This window comes from Centroberyx affinis, unplaced genomic scaffold (genome assembly GCF_046629955.1).
Source record: "Centroberyx affinis isolate AG114_WGS23_722 - 3 ecotype Tasmania unplaced genomic scaffold, CSIRO-AGI_Caff_v1 ptg006324l_1, whole genome shotgun sequence".
NCBI lineage: Eukaryota > Metazoa > Chordata > Actinopteri > Beryciformes > Berycidae > Centroberyx > Centroberyx affinis.
The window spans coordinates 45,001-62,567 of NW_027283216.1; the positions used below are offsets into that span (position 1 = coordinate 45,001).

The 17,567-nt window shown below is 43.6% G+C and overlaps 1 protein-coding gene across 1 annotated transcript; it reads left to right on the top strand.

Moving 5' to 3' along the window:
- Positions 1–4,170: 4,170 nt before the first annotated feature.
- Positions 4,171–16,748, top strand: rapgef5a (Rap guanine nucleotide exchange factor (GEF) 5a). Its single transcript, XM_071512497.1, has 17 exons — positions 4,171–4,310; positions 5,389–5,489; positions 9,118–9,196; positions 9,510–9,654; positions 11,650–11,741; positions 11,903–11,933; positions 12,152–12,230; positions 12,462–12,611; positions 12,774–12,871; positions 13,956–14,078; positions 14,599–14,777; positions 14,927–15,017; positions 15,129–15,179; positions 15,419–15,506; positions 15,629–15,693; positions 16,230–16,284; positions 16,616–16,748. The coding sequence occupies exons 2-17, from the start codon at positions 5,393–5,395 to the stop codon at positions 16,732–16,734; spliced, it is 1,542 nt and encodes a 513-aa protein (XP_071368598.1). The 5' UTR covers positions 4,171–4,310; positions 5,389–5,392; the 3' UTR covers positions 16,735–16,748.
- Positions 16,749–17,567: the final 819 nt, after the last annotated feature.

The following is a 17,567-nucleotide window of genomic DNA, read 5'->3' on the forward strand; positions in this document are numbered from 1 at the left end:
TTGTATCTGACATTCTTCTATAAGCCACCCTATTTCTTCTTAGTAGATAGTGTAACAATGTTTGAGCTATTCTTAATCTATGATTATCTGTGTAAATATATTTTTGTATGGGTTGTGTGTATATCCTTGTAGGCCTCTTGGCCACAGTATGGCTAATGGGCTGATTGACTGATTGATTTCACCCATCAGCCTCATTCCTATTGGCTACCACTTACAGGCTGGTTGCACATTTAGAGCCAACATGAAAAACATGGAAGTAGTACTGATGATGGTCGAGGACTGAAACATTCACCTTTTTTCTCACTTAGTCACTTTTTTTCACTATGTAAATCATCTATTTTTGCATCCAATGAGCCTCAATAGTTTTTGTCAGTGTGCGGGCTTTATCTGATTACACTGGACTATTATCCCATAACATGCCAATTTTGACTCTTTGAATTTCACCAAACAAGACCTTGAAAGTCAGTGGAAAGTCCTTGAATTTGATGTCCAGATGTCAATAGAGAATAGATGACGATCAAATACCATCCAACCTTCAGAGATGGAGACCACTGGGAGCGCTACCATTGGGTCACAGATATAGCACAATTAAATGCACTGCAGGCTTTAACAGGAGTTACATGGCGCTATTAATGTAAGTAATGGCAGGCAGTGTCTGAACAGTTTACATCAGCTGTCACCGTCTTTATTTATTTGGTTGCTGTTTGCGTTATTGTATTGCTGTGAGGTGTGGAAAAGAGTTCCCTCTCCTGAAGATATTAAACCGCTAATCTAATTTCATCATGTTATGCAGTGGACAGCCCATGAATCAGTGACAGTATACGCCGTCTATGGGTGAGTTCACTTTGAAGACCTGGAAGTGTTTTTTGATATATCGGCATGCTCAGACAGGGCAGTGATAAGCCATCCAAAGAGATATTTATATATCAAACAAGCAAATAGTAAACATGTTGTCCCCCACCAGTGATGTAGTTCCACCCTTGGGTCAGTCAGTGATTGCTGAGTGTGCTTGAAATATGAGTGAAATTGTATAAGCATTTTCGTATGGGACAATGAAAGGACAGATTGACCATATATTTCTGTTGCCTACTGTCCTCAGAATTAGGCTTACAAGTTATATCTTTAAATGTAGTAACTGTAATTGTCCTATTTTTACTCAATACAGTACAAAATATAAGAACTACAATACGCAATAAATACAATCCGTACATTACACAATGTACACTACAATACAATTTATAATACAATATACAATATAACGTACAACACCAGGAGCGTGAGTGTTATGAATAATATAAATGATAAGTGATATATGGTATTGCGCAGTAGGTAAGTGGTAATATGATATAAGTAGTCAACACTGGCGGCACAGTGGTAGTGCAGTGATGAGTGCAATAACAGTACAACAGTCCAACAACTGTACAATAACTACAGTGTCTTGTGGTTAGAGGTTTGCCCAAAAATTCTCCATTGACTCTCACTTCAGCACATCAACCCAGTCTGATGTCTCCAAGTGTGTAGCTTGTGTAGACTATTATGTTACCTATGATAAATTTAACTGTATTGCTTTACCACTGAGTCCCCATTCATTGTCCCCCACATTGTATGATAACTTTAATTGTATGACCTGCTTTACCACTGAGTCCCCATTCATTGTCAATGCCGCCCCCTAGCGGCACAAAGTCAACGTTACAGTGTGACTAACGAACTAACTAACTAACTAATGGACGGAGACCGATCCATAGTCCCCCCTTTCGTGGGGGACGATTAGCTCAGCGTACCCACGTATCTCAGTGCGCAGTGTATCTGGCTACTGCACCTGTTTGCCACTGAATGAAACCTGGCCCTAATGGAGTCCACAGTGTTAGCAGAGTTGTAGAACCGTGCATTGGACAGTGATATAATTTGCTTTCCATTTGCCATGCCTATAAGCTAATAATGTGATGCCAGTGAAAGATACACCTACTGTGGAGGGGATACTGGTGATAACACAGGATGTTTAGGCTGGGATGAACTAGAGTTGAAATGGTTTCGGTTCAGAAACAGATGGGAGTAAATTGAACAAAATTGAACCAACTGTCCAAACATCCCCTCTGTGTTGTCTCATCACTGAATATCAGTAGTGTCCTCTCTCCATCTTAATCCCAGGGTGGACGAAACATGTTAGAATTGTACCCAGATTAAGACTTTAACTAGACTGTCCCACACAAACTGTAAAGAGGGAAAATAGAGTGAGATGGAGTACAAAATATACTGGCTTTCACAGAACCTTTCAAAAAATATTGCGATGTTTTTTAACATGTAAGATGTTCTATGTTTTGTGTAGTTATTGTAATGGATTGATGAACGTCCTTATTTAGAATTTGAAGATTTAAGCAAATTAAGGTTTTAGTAAATCTGTAAATGAGTAAATGTGACAGACACACACACACACACACACACACACACACACACACACACCTCAGGGGGAGGATCTGGTGACCTCAGTGCCTTGACACCTGTATAGGACTCCAATAGAATGAGTCATCAGGGTATGTCTACCCGCATAGACGCACGCACGCACGCACGCACGCACACACACACACACACAGCACTTAGAGCATATTGTTTTGTCTGGCCCAAGGCAGATCCCACCTGCTGTCTCTCAGGTATCAGACAACTCCTTTCATCTGACGATCACAGAGAAGGGGTGTGTGTGTGTGTGCATGCATGCGTCTTTGTGTTTCTGTCTGTCAGTGTCTGCCTGTCTGTCGACTTGTTTTTGTGTGCAGCTGTGTGTTACAGAGGCTTCTGTGACTGCATCTGCAGCGCACTGTTAGGGCTGCATGATGTCTAAAATGATAATCCCAGTTATTTTACTAGAAATTGTGATCAGGTTTATTAATCCCAATTATTAGCCTTGATGTTTTGAGGAAGTTATTTTACTGCACTTTTGGCATCTTATACCACCATCAGAACTATTTCCAGCTACAGTGGACATTCTAAATGAAAGGGAGGGTATAATCAGTGTAGATTCTATAATTATTAATTGTGGTTCTACATGCAGTTCTACATGCCGTATGTTTGTGTGTGTGAGTGAGAAACAGTGCTACAGAAAGACAGCTCTGCATAGAGAGCTCCCTCCATCAGTTGTGAGTGCTGCTCCATCCCTCTGGCTGCGACAGAGACAGTCAGCAGAGAGCAGCTGGAGGAGAGACGTCGCTCCTTTATCTCTCCTCCTCCTCCTGTCTTCTTCCTTTGATCTCTCTCTCCCCTCTCTCCTCCTCAGGCTGTTTCTTATTGCTGCTCCTTTGTCCATCTGGAACACTGTCCCCATTGCACTGTCACTGCAGGTGTGCGTGTGTGTGTGTGCGTGTGTGTCTGTGTGTATGCGTATGTATGTGTCCCATTCACAGATCGGGTTGCTGTGCATTCTTGGAATAGGAGATCATTTCAGGTCTCAGCCTACATTCCTGGTTGCCCCGATTGTTATTTCTTACACAATGCAGTTTTCCTCAAACATGTTATCTAATGGCAGGGAATGCAATACTTCCCTGTGCTAATGCCAATAGATTCAGAGTGTGTGTGTATGCTGCATATGCATACATGTAAGAGAAACATGCAGTCTTAATGTTTAGTATGCAGTTTTTAGGTATATTTGATTAATTAATGTTTGACTTGTAGGCTAAAGTTACACTTTAATTTCAATGTGACTTTGCTCACATTGCGACTGGATCTGCAAAACCAGATATGAAGTAGTAATGTAATGTAGGCACATTTAAATTAATACAGCCATAGGAGATGTATAACATCCATTTTCAGGCCTGTTGTGGACGCCCAGCAATCTGATCTCAAACAGTCTCAAAAATCGCATTGAAAATGCCAAGTATAACAGTAGCCTCAGGAGTGTGGCTGAAGTGGCCGACTGTCGAAAAACATCCCATGTCTTCACTCCCTTATCTCGCATTCAATAGTATGTCAGCTTTGTCCTTGGCTTTCAGTTTGTGACATGTTCTCTCTCTTTGTGGTTCTCTCTCTCTCTCTCTCTCTCTCCTCTCTCTCTCTCTCTCTCTCTCTCTCTCTCTCTCTCTCTCTCTCTCTCTCTCTCTCTCTCTCTCTCTCTCTCTCTCTCTCTCTCTCTCTCTCTCTCTCTCTCTCTCTCTCTCTCTCTCTCTCTCATATTCAGGAGGCAGTGGGGAGGGTGTGTCTGAAGGAGAGAGGGCGGGATGTGTTGGTGTTACAGAGAGTGACGTCGTCAGTGACGTCGCCATCGGACCGTCCCTCCCCCACATCATCAGGGGCGGAGCCAGAGAGGAGGATGGCGACAAGAGGTCAGCCCGCCCCCTAAATAATAACTACAGCAATAATAACTAAGAAACAATCGCAACAAAAACATCATCATCGTTCTCCTCCCTCTCACGCTCTTTTTCAGACTAGCCGTCCGCTTATCCAGTACTTTGCCGTCTCAAGTTGCAACCACACACTATTGCAAGTGCATGCAAAACATCGGTAGCGCTGTCACCACTATGTGTGTGGGTGTGTGTGTCTGTGTGTGTGTGTGTGTGCACTCTAAGACAATGTATGCTTTAACCTCAGGCAGCGAGCAGGCAAAAAGAGAATGGTTTCTTGTTTTCAACGGAAAGAGAAACAAAGACGACACCAAGACTGGTTTGCTTCCTTCTACAAATGTGTGCAGTGTATGCATGCAGGATTATTTAGTGTGTGAGTACGTACACATATGTATTACCTCAAAATGAGTTTCTTTGTACATTTCCTAGAAGCTCTGTGTGTGTTTTGTGTATCATCTTAAAGTGTGTGTGTTTTAAGGCCTTGGGCACAATGCAGGGAGTGTCAGTGACAGGCAGGTTAAGTTTGTGTGTGTGCGTGTGTGTGTGTGTGTGTGTGCGCGCACACATATAGTGCTCAACATCTTCAGTAGCAATCAGTTCCCTTCCAGTGCTAGGAGCTGTCAGAGTGAAGTTTTTAAGCTCTGGAGCTCTTGGTTGACAGGGGGAGACAGCAAGGCAGTTTACCCCAAGAGAGAACACCCTTCCTAGGCATGCCAAGCTCAGATGAGGGGGGGTTGAGAGGGGGCCTCTGGAAGTATTAAGATATGAAGATGAACTCCAAACTAGTTACACTTGCAGAGGCTGAGGATGACGATGATGATGATGATGACGATGACGATGATGACAATGACGATGATGATGCAGATGCTGTGGATAGCAATCATGATGAAGACAGTAACGGTTCAAAATTATGTACATTTGACGTGCCCTATCTTCGCTACATCGATGATGAAGATGAGGAGGAAGAGGGGGAAGGAGGGAGGGAGCGAGGAAGGAGGGACAGTAGCGCTCATGCTCGGTGCTCCAGTGAAGAAGACTATTGTGGCTCTTCCTCTCACAGGTACATGGTGGTGTCGGGAACGCCGCTGAAGATCCTGGAGCATCTGCTAAGCGTCCTGCGGCTGGACGACCAGAGAGGGGCACCGGAGAGCAGGGAGAGTGGTGAGTTTGGACACACACAGCACACACACACATAACATACCAACACACACACAACAATAGGACCCTATAAGACACATGTATCTTATATGCATGGTGACACAGTCATACATACCTATGCAAATGTATGTAAATGTGTGTGTACAGTACTTCATACTTTCTTAAACACTGTATATGGACACTGTATATGTGTGGGCATCCACACAAAGATATACACTTTCCACAGTATTTCCATATAATGTTCAATGTGTACATCTGTAGACACCCTGCCTGACACATATTCAGTGTCTTGGAAACAGAATTAACAGTACAGTTCGTTATATACGATGGATAACATTTTGTTTGTCTTTGCTGGTTGACCAAAGGTAGTTAGAACTAAGCGCCGATCCTCCCTCTCATTCCAAGGAATGTCATTTTCAATCGCAGCACAACAAGTTACAACACAGCCAAATCTGGAGTCTTTCTTTCTCTCTCTTCGCTCTCCCCTTAAGGAATGTAAAGTGGGTTTGAACCCAGCGGCAACGTACTTACCCTTTATTATTATGTTGGCAGTATGCGGGGGTGAGGTATGCGTCTGTTTGTGTGTGTGTCTGCGTGAGTCAGCACTATCACCGGATCCAGGTGTGTTTTAAATGCATTCAGCCACATCATTGCCTGTAAATATGGAGGCGGCATTCAAGAGGTTTAAATGTTCTAATGAGTTACTTAATGGATTCCCTCGGGGTGCTGTAGATATTTCTGCTCCAGACTGCGCCAGTGGGCTGTTAACCGTCATACCTCAATTTCAGATTTATCAAATCAACATTACATTAATTGTGTTCTTTGACAAGGCACTTCCTCCTCTGTTTTACCTTGGGCAACGTTTTGTAATTTGTTCAGTAGCTAGCATGTCGAGTCATTTTAAAGGTTTGTGGTTTTGGTGTTGTGAGTTGGATTAGGTTGTAATGGTGATTGCAGTGTGTTCTTGTATTGTTATTTGTGTTGTTTTGACAATCTGGGATTATCACACCTAGGGCTGCACCATTATGACCAAAATTATAATTGCTGATTAATTCCATTGATATTGTAACTAAGATTACAATTTGGTTTCTACTGCAAACAGAGGAGAAAATCAACACACAGCAGGTTCAGCAGCACGGCTCAGGATTGGTTATATAATGTGAATGCCTCTGATTCGTCAGCGCACTCAACGAGCTCAACGGATCTGTCTGTGATTGGTTACAACACTCATTTGCTGTTTAGAGCAGTGGTTTAGAGCAGCTTGCAACAAAGTTAGAAGAACTGAATTTTGACACAGCGGGAGTAGCTTTTTAAATGGAATGCCGTAATCGCAACTTTTCACGATTACCATATTGCCGTGGCAGTAATCATAATCTTGATTAATATACGATTAATTGTGCAGCCCTAATCACGCCTACACAGTTAAAAGCAAAAATGCATTCCAGAAAACATTGTCGATGGATCTTGGACTTCTGCAGCCCCTGGGAGCAAAATTAAATAAATTCATTATCATCCTGGGACCCAGGCTCAGTAGAATAGTACTTCTGTCACATGGGGACCCAACAGAAGCAGGCCAGTGACCCGGTTCGGGTCCCGACCTGTAGTTTACAACACCCTGCTCTTGCTTGTTTGTTCCATTTTAGGACAAGGCTTCTTTATGTATCGACTCGTCAGTAACACCAGTTCCCAACAGTCCACAGGGAGCTATCTCACTGAATTGCAGGAAGCAAACGAAGAAAGAAGAGGAGATAAATGGAGGGAAGAGGGTCGGAAATAGAGGAGGAGAGGAGAGAGAGAGAGAACTGAGGTTGTCTTTGTGGAAGAAGCCTGCCTGATATTTATTCACCGAGAAGAGAAAAGTCACTCTCTTTTCTCTCTACGGCTCAGGTTGATTTTTAGAGGGAACGGAGAGAGAGAGAGAGAGAGAGAGAGAGAGAGAGAGAGAGGCGGGGAGGCAGGGAGGGAGATCAAGAGTGTGTGTGCATGTTTGGCTGTCTTTGTCTTTGTCTGTGTATCTGTGTGCGTGCGTCTATCTTTCGGTCTGTGTGCATTGAATAAACATGAGGGTGTGTGTGTGTGTGTGTGTGTGTGTGTGTGTGTGTGTGTGTGTGTGAAGGCCCTCTGGGGTGGCGTTGAGCATCAGCATGCCGTTTTGGTGGGGTTAGCTCTGCAGCATGTTGAACAGGCTAGAACACGCTTGCAGAGAGAGCGATTACCCCAGCCACAGCCCTCCCCCTGCCCCCCGACACACACACACACACACACACACACAAACAAAAACACAGCAACAGATTACTGCGATTAGTTCAGCAGACACACATATCTTCTCTCTCTCTGTCTCTCTTTCTTCCTCTCTCTCTCAGCAGAGATTAAAAAAAAAGTCCCCAAGGTCAGAACTGAATGAGTTATTCATCAGCGTGGTGCATGTGTGTTTGGGTGTGTGCGCGCGCTGCTGTGTGTATGAGTGTATGTGTCTGACTTTGTACGTGCCAGCGGGCGAACGCAGAGGGCATATGTTGAAGATGAAAATGGATATTTATCATCACAGAGAGCGAGAGAGGGCGAGCGTAGGAGGAGAGGAGTAGCGGAGCGGGGGGAAAGTAACCGGCGAGAAGGAGAAAATGAAAAACGGGGGTGAAGGGAAGGGAGGCGGGGGACGGGAATAGGTCGAGAGGGAGAGCGAGGAAGGGAACGAGAATTTAGATTAGAGCAAAGACTGAGGGAGCGAGAGAGTGAGAGAGAGAGATAGAGGGTCAAGAAGGAGCGCTACATCCATGGATCGAAGAGAAAGGGGATGGAAAGAGACAGATGAGAAATGGCAGATACGACAGCGAGTGAACAGGGTTTTGAAAACGGGATTGGCTCACTCAGACCTGTCCAAGAATGTTTCTTGAGAAAAGTTGTGTTTTTATTTCTAAAGAGAAGACAGTTGATCAAATATTAATGGTGCGGCCTCTGCTCAGTCTTCTATAATTGATTCCTTTGCTCTCTGCCCGGCAGAACCATATTTGGGTCACACGTTTTCCCGGGGAAGGGGTTTGATTCCACGCAACCCCCCCACCCCCCCCACCAACAAAGGCTCATTACCCATCTGCCACGGGGGCTGTTTATATTCAGTTCTCACCCATTGAACACCTGCTGAGTCTGACACACACAAACACACACAATCCCTCTCACACACATTAGCTTGATTTACCCCTCTGATGAATTTCTTTGGTTAGTGAGGTTGTTAAGAATATGAGCCAAGAGCATGAAGAAACCGAGTCTTCACTTTAGAGATGTACATTTGTTTGTATTTCTCTTAAAGTGTGTTTGTATGTAAGAGTGTATGCACTAATGTGACCGACGCAGAGAGGATAGCACACCATATTAAACAGAGTGGATCATGGGTGTAAGAAGTGAAGTGAGGAACAAACGTGGTGTAAAACTAAAACAAAATAGATGGTATCATATGATTTGATATATACAGTAGCGATAAGGCTTTGTCTAACAGTGTTGAGGTTAAGGGCTCATGATAGCCTTGGGTAACCCGTCTATCCACATATTTTAATTCCACACAGAGGGGAAAAGCTCACTTAGCTCATTAGCGAGGGCCTAGTAAGTGACTGATGATACGTTTCCTGTGTTTCAGAGATGCTGCTGGATGACTTCCTGTTGACCTACCTGGTGTTCATGTCCACAAATGACCTCTGTCAGGCGCTGCTGGGGCAATATCCTTACTGACACTCTCTCTCTCACACACACACACACACACACACACACACACACACACACACACACACACACACACACACACACACACACACACACACACACCCACACACACGAGCACCACGTGGTGACCCCCCTTAAACACACACAGACGTACTCGACATACCATACCAAGTAACACTTAAGTAACACTTACCTTGAATACAAACACACACACACACACACACACACACACACACACACACACACACACACACACAGAGCATACATCCTCACCCTCCCCCCCTCCGTTGTCTCCTTAACTGGTCCCACTTACAGCAGTGCGCGCTGCAGGGGCCAGGAGGAGGGCAAGGACGCCCTCTTCAGAAAGCGTAAGGTACTGCAGCTGGTGTCCCACTGGAGCAGACTCTACAAGGACTTCCTCAAAGAAGAGGAGCACGTCAAGAGCTTCATGAAGGTACGGATGACCTGTCCTGCTCTGTACCTTCATCTACACATCTGACTTATAGACCCATCCTGTATCTCTGTCGTCCTTCTGTCTCTGTATCTTCGATTTAATGACTTTGATCTTCCGTTGTCCTTTATCATGTGTCACTGAAGAACTTCAAAAGTCTCATTCATCTTCATTCGTCTCTCTGTCTTGTACTAAAATGGGGTTGTCCTTCCTGCAATACTGAACGACAGCATATCATCCATTTGGTGTGTGTGAGACAGAGAAAGAGAGCAAGAGTGTGCGTGTGTCTGTCTTCCCTGTGCTTTTTGTTAGCTGTGTCTCCAGTTAAACCAAACTGGGTTTCAGCTGTGTCCCACAGGGGAACTGACTGTCTGGTTGATTTTTGTTTCTCCTCCTTCTGAAATACGAGCAAAGCAATAAGCAAGAGCAAACGTGAAGGCCCAGTGTTCATCATATTAAGGAGAATCATAATTCATAATTAATTATAATACATGATACTCAATGCGTAATACTGTCATAATAATATGATATAATGCCTTAATAACGTATCATACATATATAGTTTGTGTGTATATATATATATATATATATATATATATATATATATATATATACATGTATATACTATGATACGATATGGTCATACTATGAGGCAGTATGTTTTTCATCGAGAGACAAGTACATATCTAATACATGAAGAATTCACTTATATCATACATAAATAACACACAATCAATAATGGTAATACATGACTAATAGTCAAAAAAAAGCATTAATTTATTTCAGCTCACATTGTGTGTACACAACAACATTGGTATTCAAAACACACGTACAGCTGCTTACAGTCACATAGTCATTGTTATTGTCAGCACTTCTCGCCCCAGATGCTGCTTGTGTCCGCCCTGATCTTACTGTATTTTCACTTGGTCGGTTGAATTGGATCTTGAATGCTTGCGACAACCGTGACACCAAAAAAAAAAGAAACAGAAACACACACACACACACTGCTCATTCTCTCACACAAACCAATCACTTGTCCCTCCGTAACCTGACGGCTCCATTGCTCGGTGCTAGGTTGCCATGGAAGCCAAAGTGCGAGGGTTGGCATGGGTATAATCTCATATGGAGTGCGTAACCCAGGTGATAGTTGCCTAGTAACAGACGAGCGAGAGGGGAATGGGGATGGGGGCTATGCTGGGTCAATGACAGTGATAACTGTGTGTGTGTGTAATGTCTGTGTGTTCTAGCAAGTTGACTATAGCTATAGTGTTACTACCTCCTGAAAATGCCATGACATTCATTTTACTCCCTAATGCTGTACCATTTATACACACACACACACACACACACACACACACACACACACACACACACCACATATAACATACAGTATAGTATGTGAGTATAGATTCCTTTGCTGTTTTGTTTGATGTAAGCTACCTAGACTGCATCATTTAAACCTGATGGTGCTCAGTGGCTGATCAGACTATAATGTCCATGTCATGTACTCTTTATTTCGTTGATTCAAATCCACCTCATGACCTCGATTGCAAATCATCTCCTCTCTTTGTCTCTCTAATACCTACAATGCCCAAAAAGCTACCTTGTTAATGGAAAGTTGCAGTGTTTGACGGTGTTCGAAATGTACGTTTTGGTTCACCTGCCAAGGAGTGTTAACAGGGAGCATAACAGGCAACCAATCAGGAGCCTGTTTGATACAGAGCCATTGTTTTGCTTTGATTTCATTGGCTCACGGTCAAAGAGAGTGTACGGTGGTCAGCAGGGACAAAGTAGAGAACAGGCAAACACGAAAGGCTGTATGTAACCGAGGCATTCATATGTTATCGTCGGCACCAGCCAGTGTGGCGGGGGACTCTTATTGATTTAATTTTACCGGCTCTTGGCAGGTGTTAAATTATTTGGGACCCCGGTGGTTGAGCGGTGATGTCCTTGAGTAATGGGCATGGATGTTAGTTATCTTCTCTGTCTCTCTCTCAGACCCTGTACAGGTGTGTGTTAGAGGATCTGTATGAGTTCCCCACCCTGGAGAAAGACCTGAAGGAGTTCCAGAAGCTTCTACGCCGCAGACAGTAAGTGTGTGTCTCTGTACAAGGACTATGCATTCCCTGTATGAAATGTGACTATTAAGGTTGTGTTTAAACATGTCAGTCTGTCTGTCACTGTGTGTGTTTTGCCATGCCTACATGCATCCCTCATCATTGATATGTATGTGTGTGTGTGTGTCTTGCAGCACAGTGGATGACTGCCCTCCAGCCCAAAAGGTAAGACGGACATAGGATGGGGATAAGAGGGGAGATTTGCATTCAAGCTCCTTGACACCATCTGTAATAAGTTTATTGATTCTAGCTGTCAACTATATTTTGATGGTATCTCTCTCTCTCTCTCTCTCTCTCTCTCTCTCTCTCTCTCTCTCTCTCTCTCTCTCTCTCTCTCTCTCTCTCTCTGTCTCTGTCTCTGTCTCTGTCTCTCTCTCTGCCAGAGTAAGCCACTGTATCAGCAGTTGAGTTTGAAGGAAAACTGTTTGCAACTCCGAAGTCCACCGAGTGAGACAAGAGAGGGTGAGTAACACACACACACACACACCGCCCAGGATTGTAGAGAATTATGCATAATTAGAGTTTGGGAATTTTAATTTGCACATGCAAATTGTTTAAATGCAGCTTGTTCTGATTTGCCTGCAAGTTAGAAGAGTCTATTTGAAAAAAAAAGTCTTTCTCTGTAAAGACTTTTTTTTTTTTCATCTCCTTTATCAGTATTTATCAGTATTTTTACTTACATGTATCCTTCAGTTATTTGTTGCGTGCATGTGAGCACGGACTCGTACCTGAGTGTCCACACTCACCCCTCACTGGAGGCCCACGAGCTGCTAAGGATTGTGGGTGCGAAGATGGACAGAGCAGAGGAGGAGATGGTGCTTGCGGTGGTCTCACACACTGGAGGTACACACACGCACACGGACACATAGTCAAGTCAACACAAGAGTCAACTCAATACAGAGTCAAACAGTGTATATTGAACATGCTAATTTTCTAACTCTCTCTCTCTCTCTCTCTCTCTCTCTCTCTCTCTCTCTCTCTCTCTCTCTCTCTGTCTGTCTGCAGAGCGGAGGGTGTTACAGCCCAGCGACTGTGTGTATTCAGAGTCTCTGACCCCACAGGGAAAGCTCATTTGCTGTCGCAGGGACCTCACTGAGATCTTGGTATATAAATGCACTGTTCTATTGCTGCAGCTACTACTCTATAAATCACTCTATCAATTTTTGTAATGTATTTCATATGCAGAGAGAGATTCTAAAGATGCAGTTTGCAGGTTTCAAGGAAATCATCACCTCTGGAAGACATTTATTTGGGCATTTGTTACCTCTAGCTACTATCATATTCTGGCTAAATCAAGCATGAAAATGAATATCCTTATTCCACAATTATTTTCACAACGTTAACATGATACGTGCATTCTGAACAAGCTAGAAAAACACAAGCTGGGTGATTATTATTAAGTCCAACTCTATGGGAGAGAAAGGCGTGAGCTTCAAGCATTTTTTTGGTTGCCCGACCGTGACGGCAGGAATTGAAAGTGCTGTATCAGGGCAAATCGTTGTTCTGTAATGGCAGGTTTCTCACAGCGGAGCTTCAGTTGTGAATCCATGAACAATTTTGCAATATTTTGCATTTTGCAAACTGCAGTTTTTGGCATTTTGGTTTCTTGCTGGACAGGGATATGTGGCTGCCATTACTAAACCAGTAGTCTGCGTAGAATTTTACATTAGCTGGCAGGCAAGTAGTATTTTCATTGTTGTTTTTGGTTCTCACATAAGTGTTATTTGGAGGTACAGTATCTGTTAACAGTCATTGATGTCAGTGCTGAGATAATCTCATTTGTCCTATGTTATAAATGCAGAATGGTAATATGGTAACCTGTACTCAAGTTGGACAGAACAATAGTGTGGTAAGAATCACCACTCCCCTCTCAGCTTTCAGTCACACTTGTATGTAGGCAGTAGGCGCTTCCTATACTGGCTCTGTATCGTGTTGTTTCTTTTGAATGGCCTCCAATCCACTGTATTGTGTTGAAGACGCGGCTTATTGAGATGGGGCGATATTGTTGCGCGATATCGTACTGTGTAGCTTATTCAGAGACACAGTATTCATTTCATAGCTATATTGGGTAAGGTGGACAATACGTGTGTGAGTATGTTTGTGACTGTTTATCTATGTATGCATTGTCTTTGTGTGCACTAACTTACTTTTCTGTGTGTGTGTGTGTGTGTGTGTGTGCGCATGCAGCCTCCTCTAACAGACAGTGCTGAGCTGAGCAGGAGGCCGGTGCGTCTTCTGGGTATCAACACCTGGGATGTGGCGGCTGCTCTCACACACCTGGACTGGAGCCTCTTCAACTCCATCCACGAGGTATATACACACACACACACACATACACACACACACATACTGTATACACACACTTTATGATAAATTCATATTCACGTCAGAAATTGCAGGAGCACAAGCATTAAAGATGCAAATGCTTTACAAGACTTGCTGGATCATGAGTGCAGAAAGCCTTCTCCAAGCTGAGCGGCTGCCAATAAGAGCTGACACTGAATAGTTTCTTGCGAAAATGGTGAAGCAGAGCACAAATGAGGAGACAGAGACCATACACCATGCACCATACACTGTTTAGTGTATGCTCCCATCAATGCACTCAAAAAATATTGATGACATCTAAGATATCAACATTTTGACCATAACAACCACATTTTGATTAAAATTTTGATCAAACATTTTCACATCCTGATGAAAGCCCTTAGGCTGAGAATGCTAAGGTCGTAAATGTTTTGGGAAGCATTTTTCTAAATGATGTCTGATGTCTTCTTTGACTCAGTTACACACACACACACACTCACATGCTCACTCCTCTCTCCCCATGCAGCAGGAGCTGGTGTACTACACTCTCAGCCGTGCTCCAGGTGCTGGCCGCACGGCCGCGCTGTCTGTCCTGCTGCAGCGCTGTAACGAGGTCCAGCAGTGGGTCATGTCCGAGGTGCTCATGTGTGTATCGCTCAACAAGAGGGTGCAGCTGCTCAAAAAGTTCATCAAGATTGCAGCTCAGTAAGAATACACACACACACATATACACAAATGTCCCACATCAAGCACATAAAGATTTCTCTGCATTTAGATAGTATTTTTTCACTTTTTTGTGTATTTTTGTGTGTGTGTGTGTGTGTGTGTGTGTGTGTGTGTGTGTGTGTGTGTAGCTGTAAGGCCCAGAGGAATTTGAACTCTGCCTTTGCCATCATCATGGGCCTCAACACGGCAGCGGTCAGCCGACTCAACCAAACCTGGGAGGTAAGTGTGTGTGTGTGTGTGTGTGTGTGTTTATGCATTCAGCCATGTGTATACATGCTTGTTTGTTTGTATCTTATTAAGTCTTATTCTTACTGTACATTTTCCGTGCAGAAATGTCCGGGGAAGTTCAAGAAGCTCTTCTCAGAGCTAGAGCTTATCACGGTGAGAACTACGAACTACGAACCATCCTGTTTTTGAAGTTGTTGAAATGCTACTGGTGTGATCTAATCTTTGTAAGGCGATTAATAGGAAGTTGACTGAATTTTCGTCCCTCTCTCCACTCCTCTTTTCTCACCCCTTGTCTTTTATCTGTTCCCTCCTTTCTAAACTCTTTTCTCCTCTTCCATTCCTCCCCCTTCATTTTTCTCTTTTCCTCTATCCACCTCCCTGTCTTTTTCCAGGATCCATCTCTGAACCACAAAGCCTACAGAGAGGCCTTCAAGAGGATGAAGCCTCCTAAGATCCCTTTCATGCCCCTTCTGCTGAAAGGTACCTCCCATCCCACACACACACACACACACACACACACACACACACACACACACACACACACACACACACACACTCTTTGTTATGCTGAACAGAATTTAATACACTTCTTCTACTCTTAGATATCACCTTTATCCACGAGGGAAATAAGACCTTTCATGACAACCTTGTCAACTTTGAGAAGCTGGTGAGTTGAGTCAGTCTTAAACTCTGCAACAAGAAATGCATCAGATAACTGTTTGAGTTTGCCATATGGTGGATTTTTTACCCTTCTGCTCCTCCCATTTTTAAATGTAAGACGAGGTGAGCATGTGTTAATGGTCATATCGAAATCAGATCTGGTTGTATCTTGAAGGTTATAGAGGTGAGTTTGTGACTGCAAGGTTGCCAGTTTAATTTTCTTGATTGGCTGGCAATAGTATGGGGTGAGTGAGTTGGGGGCAGGTAGCTTTCCCCTCCTAGTATTGATTTGCCCTGGAGCAAGTCACTGAACCCTCAACTACTGCACTGGAGCTGCTCAGAGGCAAACAGAAGACAGTCTTTGTAACTTTTTTCTCACCTGCATCCAATCCACCAGGCTACTGCTGTAAGGATTTTGTTTGTAGTCAGCATTTGGGACAGTAAAACTCTTACTTAATGCAGTTTTGAAGGTATAAGATCTCAACTGTTTTATGTCTATGTTATTGCACTGATGTGACATGTGTCTGCTTCTTGGACCTACAGCATATGATCGCAGACACGGTGCGTCTGATTCGCCACTGCCAAAGCGACCAACCAGGTGAGTCTTCTCGTCAGTTGTCGTGACAAATTGTTGAATTTGAATGAGCTGTTGCAGTTTTGATCCATTCATTATGAGGAATCTACTGCCATCTGCTGTCAAGTTGATGTACTGCAGATGATGGTGCCTATGTCTCTCTTAACTTGTCTCTCCCACACAGTTTTCACTCGCAGTTTCTAAGCAACCATTTCCAGGGACTTTTTCACTCTCTATATAGGGCCTTAATACAATCTCTGTGCGTATCAAAAGTGTGTGTGTGTGTGTGCGCATGGGTCTAGCATGAAACTCCTATTGTGAGACTAATGCGTGTGTTTGTGTGTCTGTCTCTTAGGCAACGAGGTAACTGGGGGCGACAGTGCAGAGGTGAGAGCGAGCGCTCACTACCTGCACATCATCGACAATCAGCAGACGCTTTTCGAGCTCTCACACAAACTGGAGCCACGCGCCTGAACACACACACACACGCACACAAACGCACACACACACTGGACACAGCGCAGTGGAAATGCCAGCACTGAGATATGTGACACGGAGGACGCTATGTACAGCAAAATGCCACACACACACACACACACACACACACACACACACACACACACACACACACATATACATATACATATACATATACATGTACACACTACAGAAAGAACCACACTACCAGCAGTGGTGCCAAGTGGACAATAAGGTGCCATGTGTTACAAGAAAACCTTAGAAGGACGGGAAGACACATAGCTGCACTCTGCCTCAGCAGTACAACCATTGCCACTAAAGGCTTTCTAACACTGAAAATATGATTATAAAGGGTCTATAGGCTCCTTAGACACTCTGTGAACTGTCCACAGCAAGAGATTCTGCACTGCAAGAGGGAGATTTGCCAAACTGACAAGAAGAGTGGAGGAGACTAACTAGTTTGTACAGTATCTATTGGACTGAATATGCTCTTGTTTTTGTTCTTGTGATGAGCATTTAGTTTCTCTCTGAGTATTTATGAGCCCGTTCCGCAGGTGGAATGTTCCTTTAATTTTGTTGATTGTTATCGCCCTCTGTCAAGTCCTTGTCAACAAGGACTTGACAGCCTCTTCATCATTTTAACTACAAACAGAATAGTCTCGGGAGGAGTTAGGTTTGGTTATAACCTGATGGATGTAATCTATCAATCCATGGTCTCTTCTATTTCATCTACGTATCACAACTAAATAGATCTGCCTCTTGATATATATAGCATACATGCGATAGTTATTTAGATATTTGTCGTTAAGCTCTCTTTGGTTATTGTGCAG

Coding starts and splice junctions, on each gene's coding strand:
- rapgef5a (XM_071512497.1), top strand. CDS start 5,393: ATGGTGGTGTCGGGAACGCCGCTGAAGATCCTGGAGCATCTGCTAAGC. Junction 12,872..13,955: donor GGGACCTCACTGAGATCTTG/GTATATAAATGC, acceptor GTGCGCATGCAG/CCTCCTCTAACAGACAGTGC. Junction 15,018..15,128: donor GACTCAACCAAACCTGGGAG/GTAAGTGTGTGT, acceptor TTTTCCGTGCAG/AAATGTCCGGGGAAGTTCAA.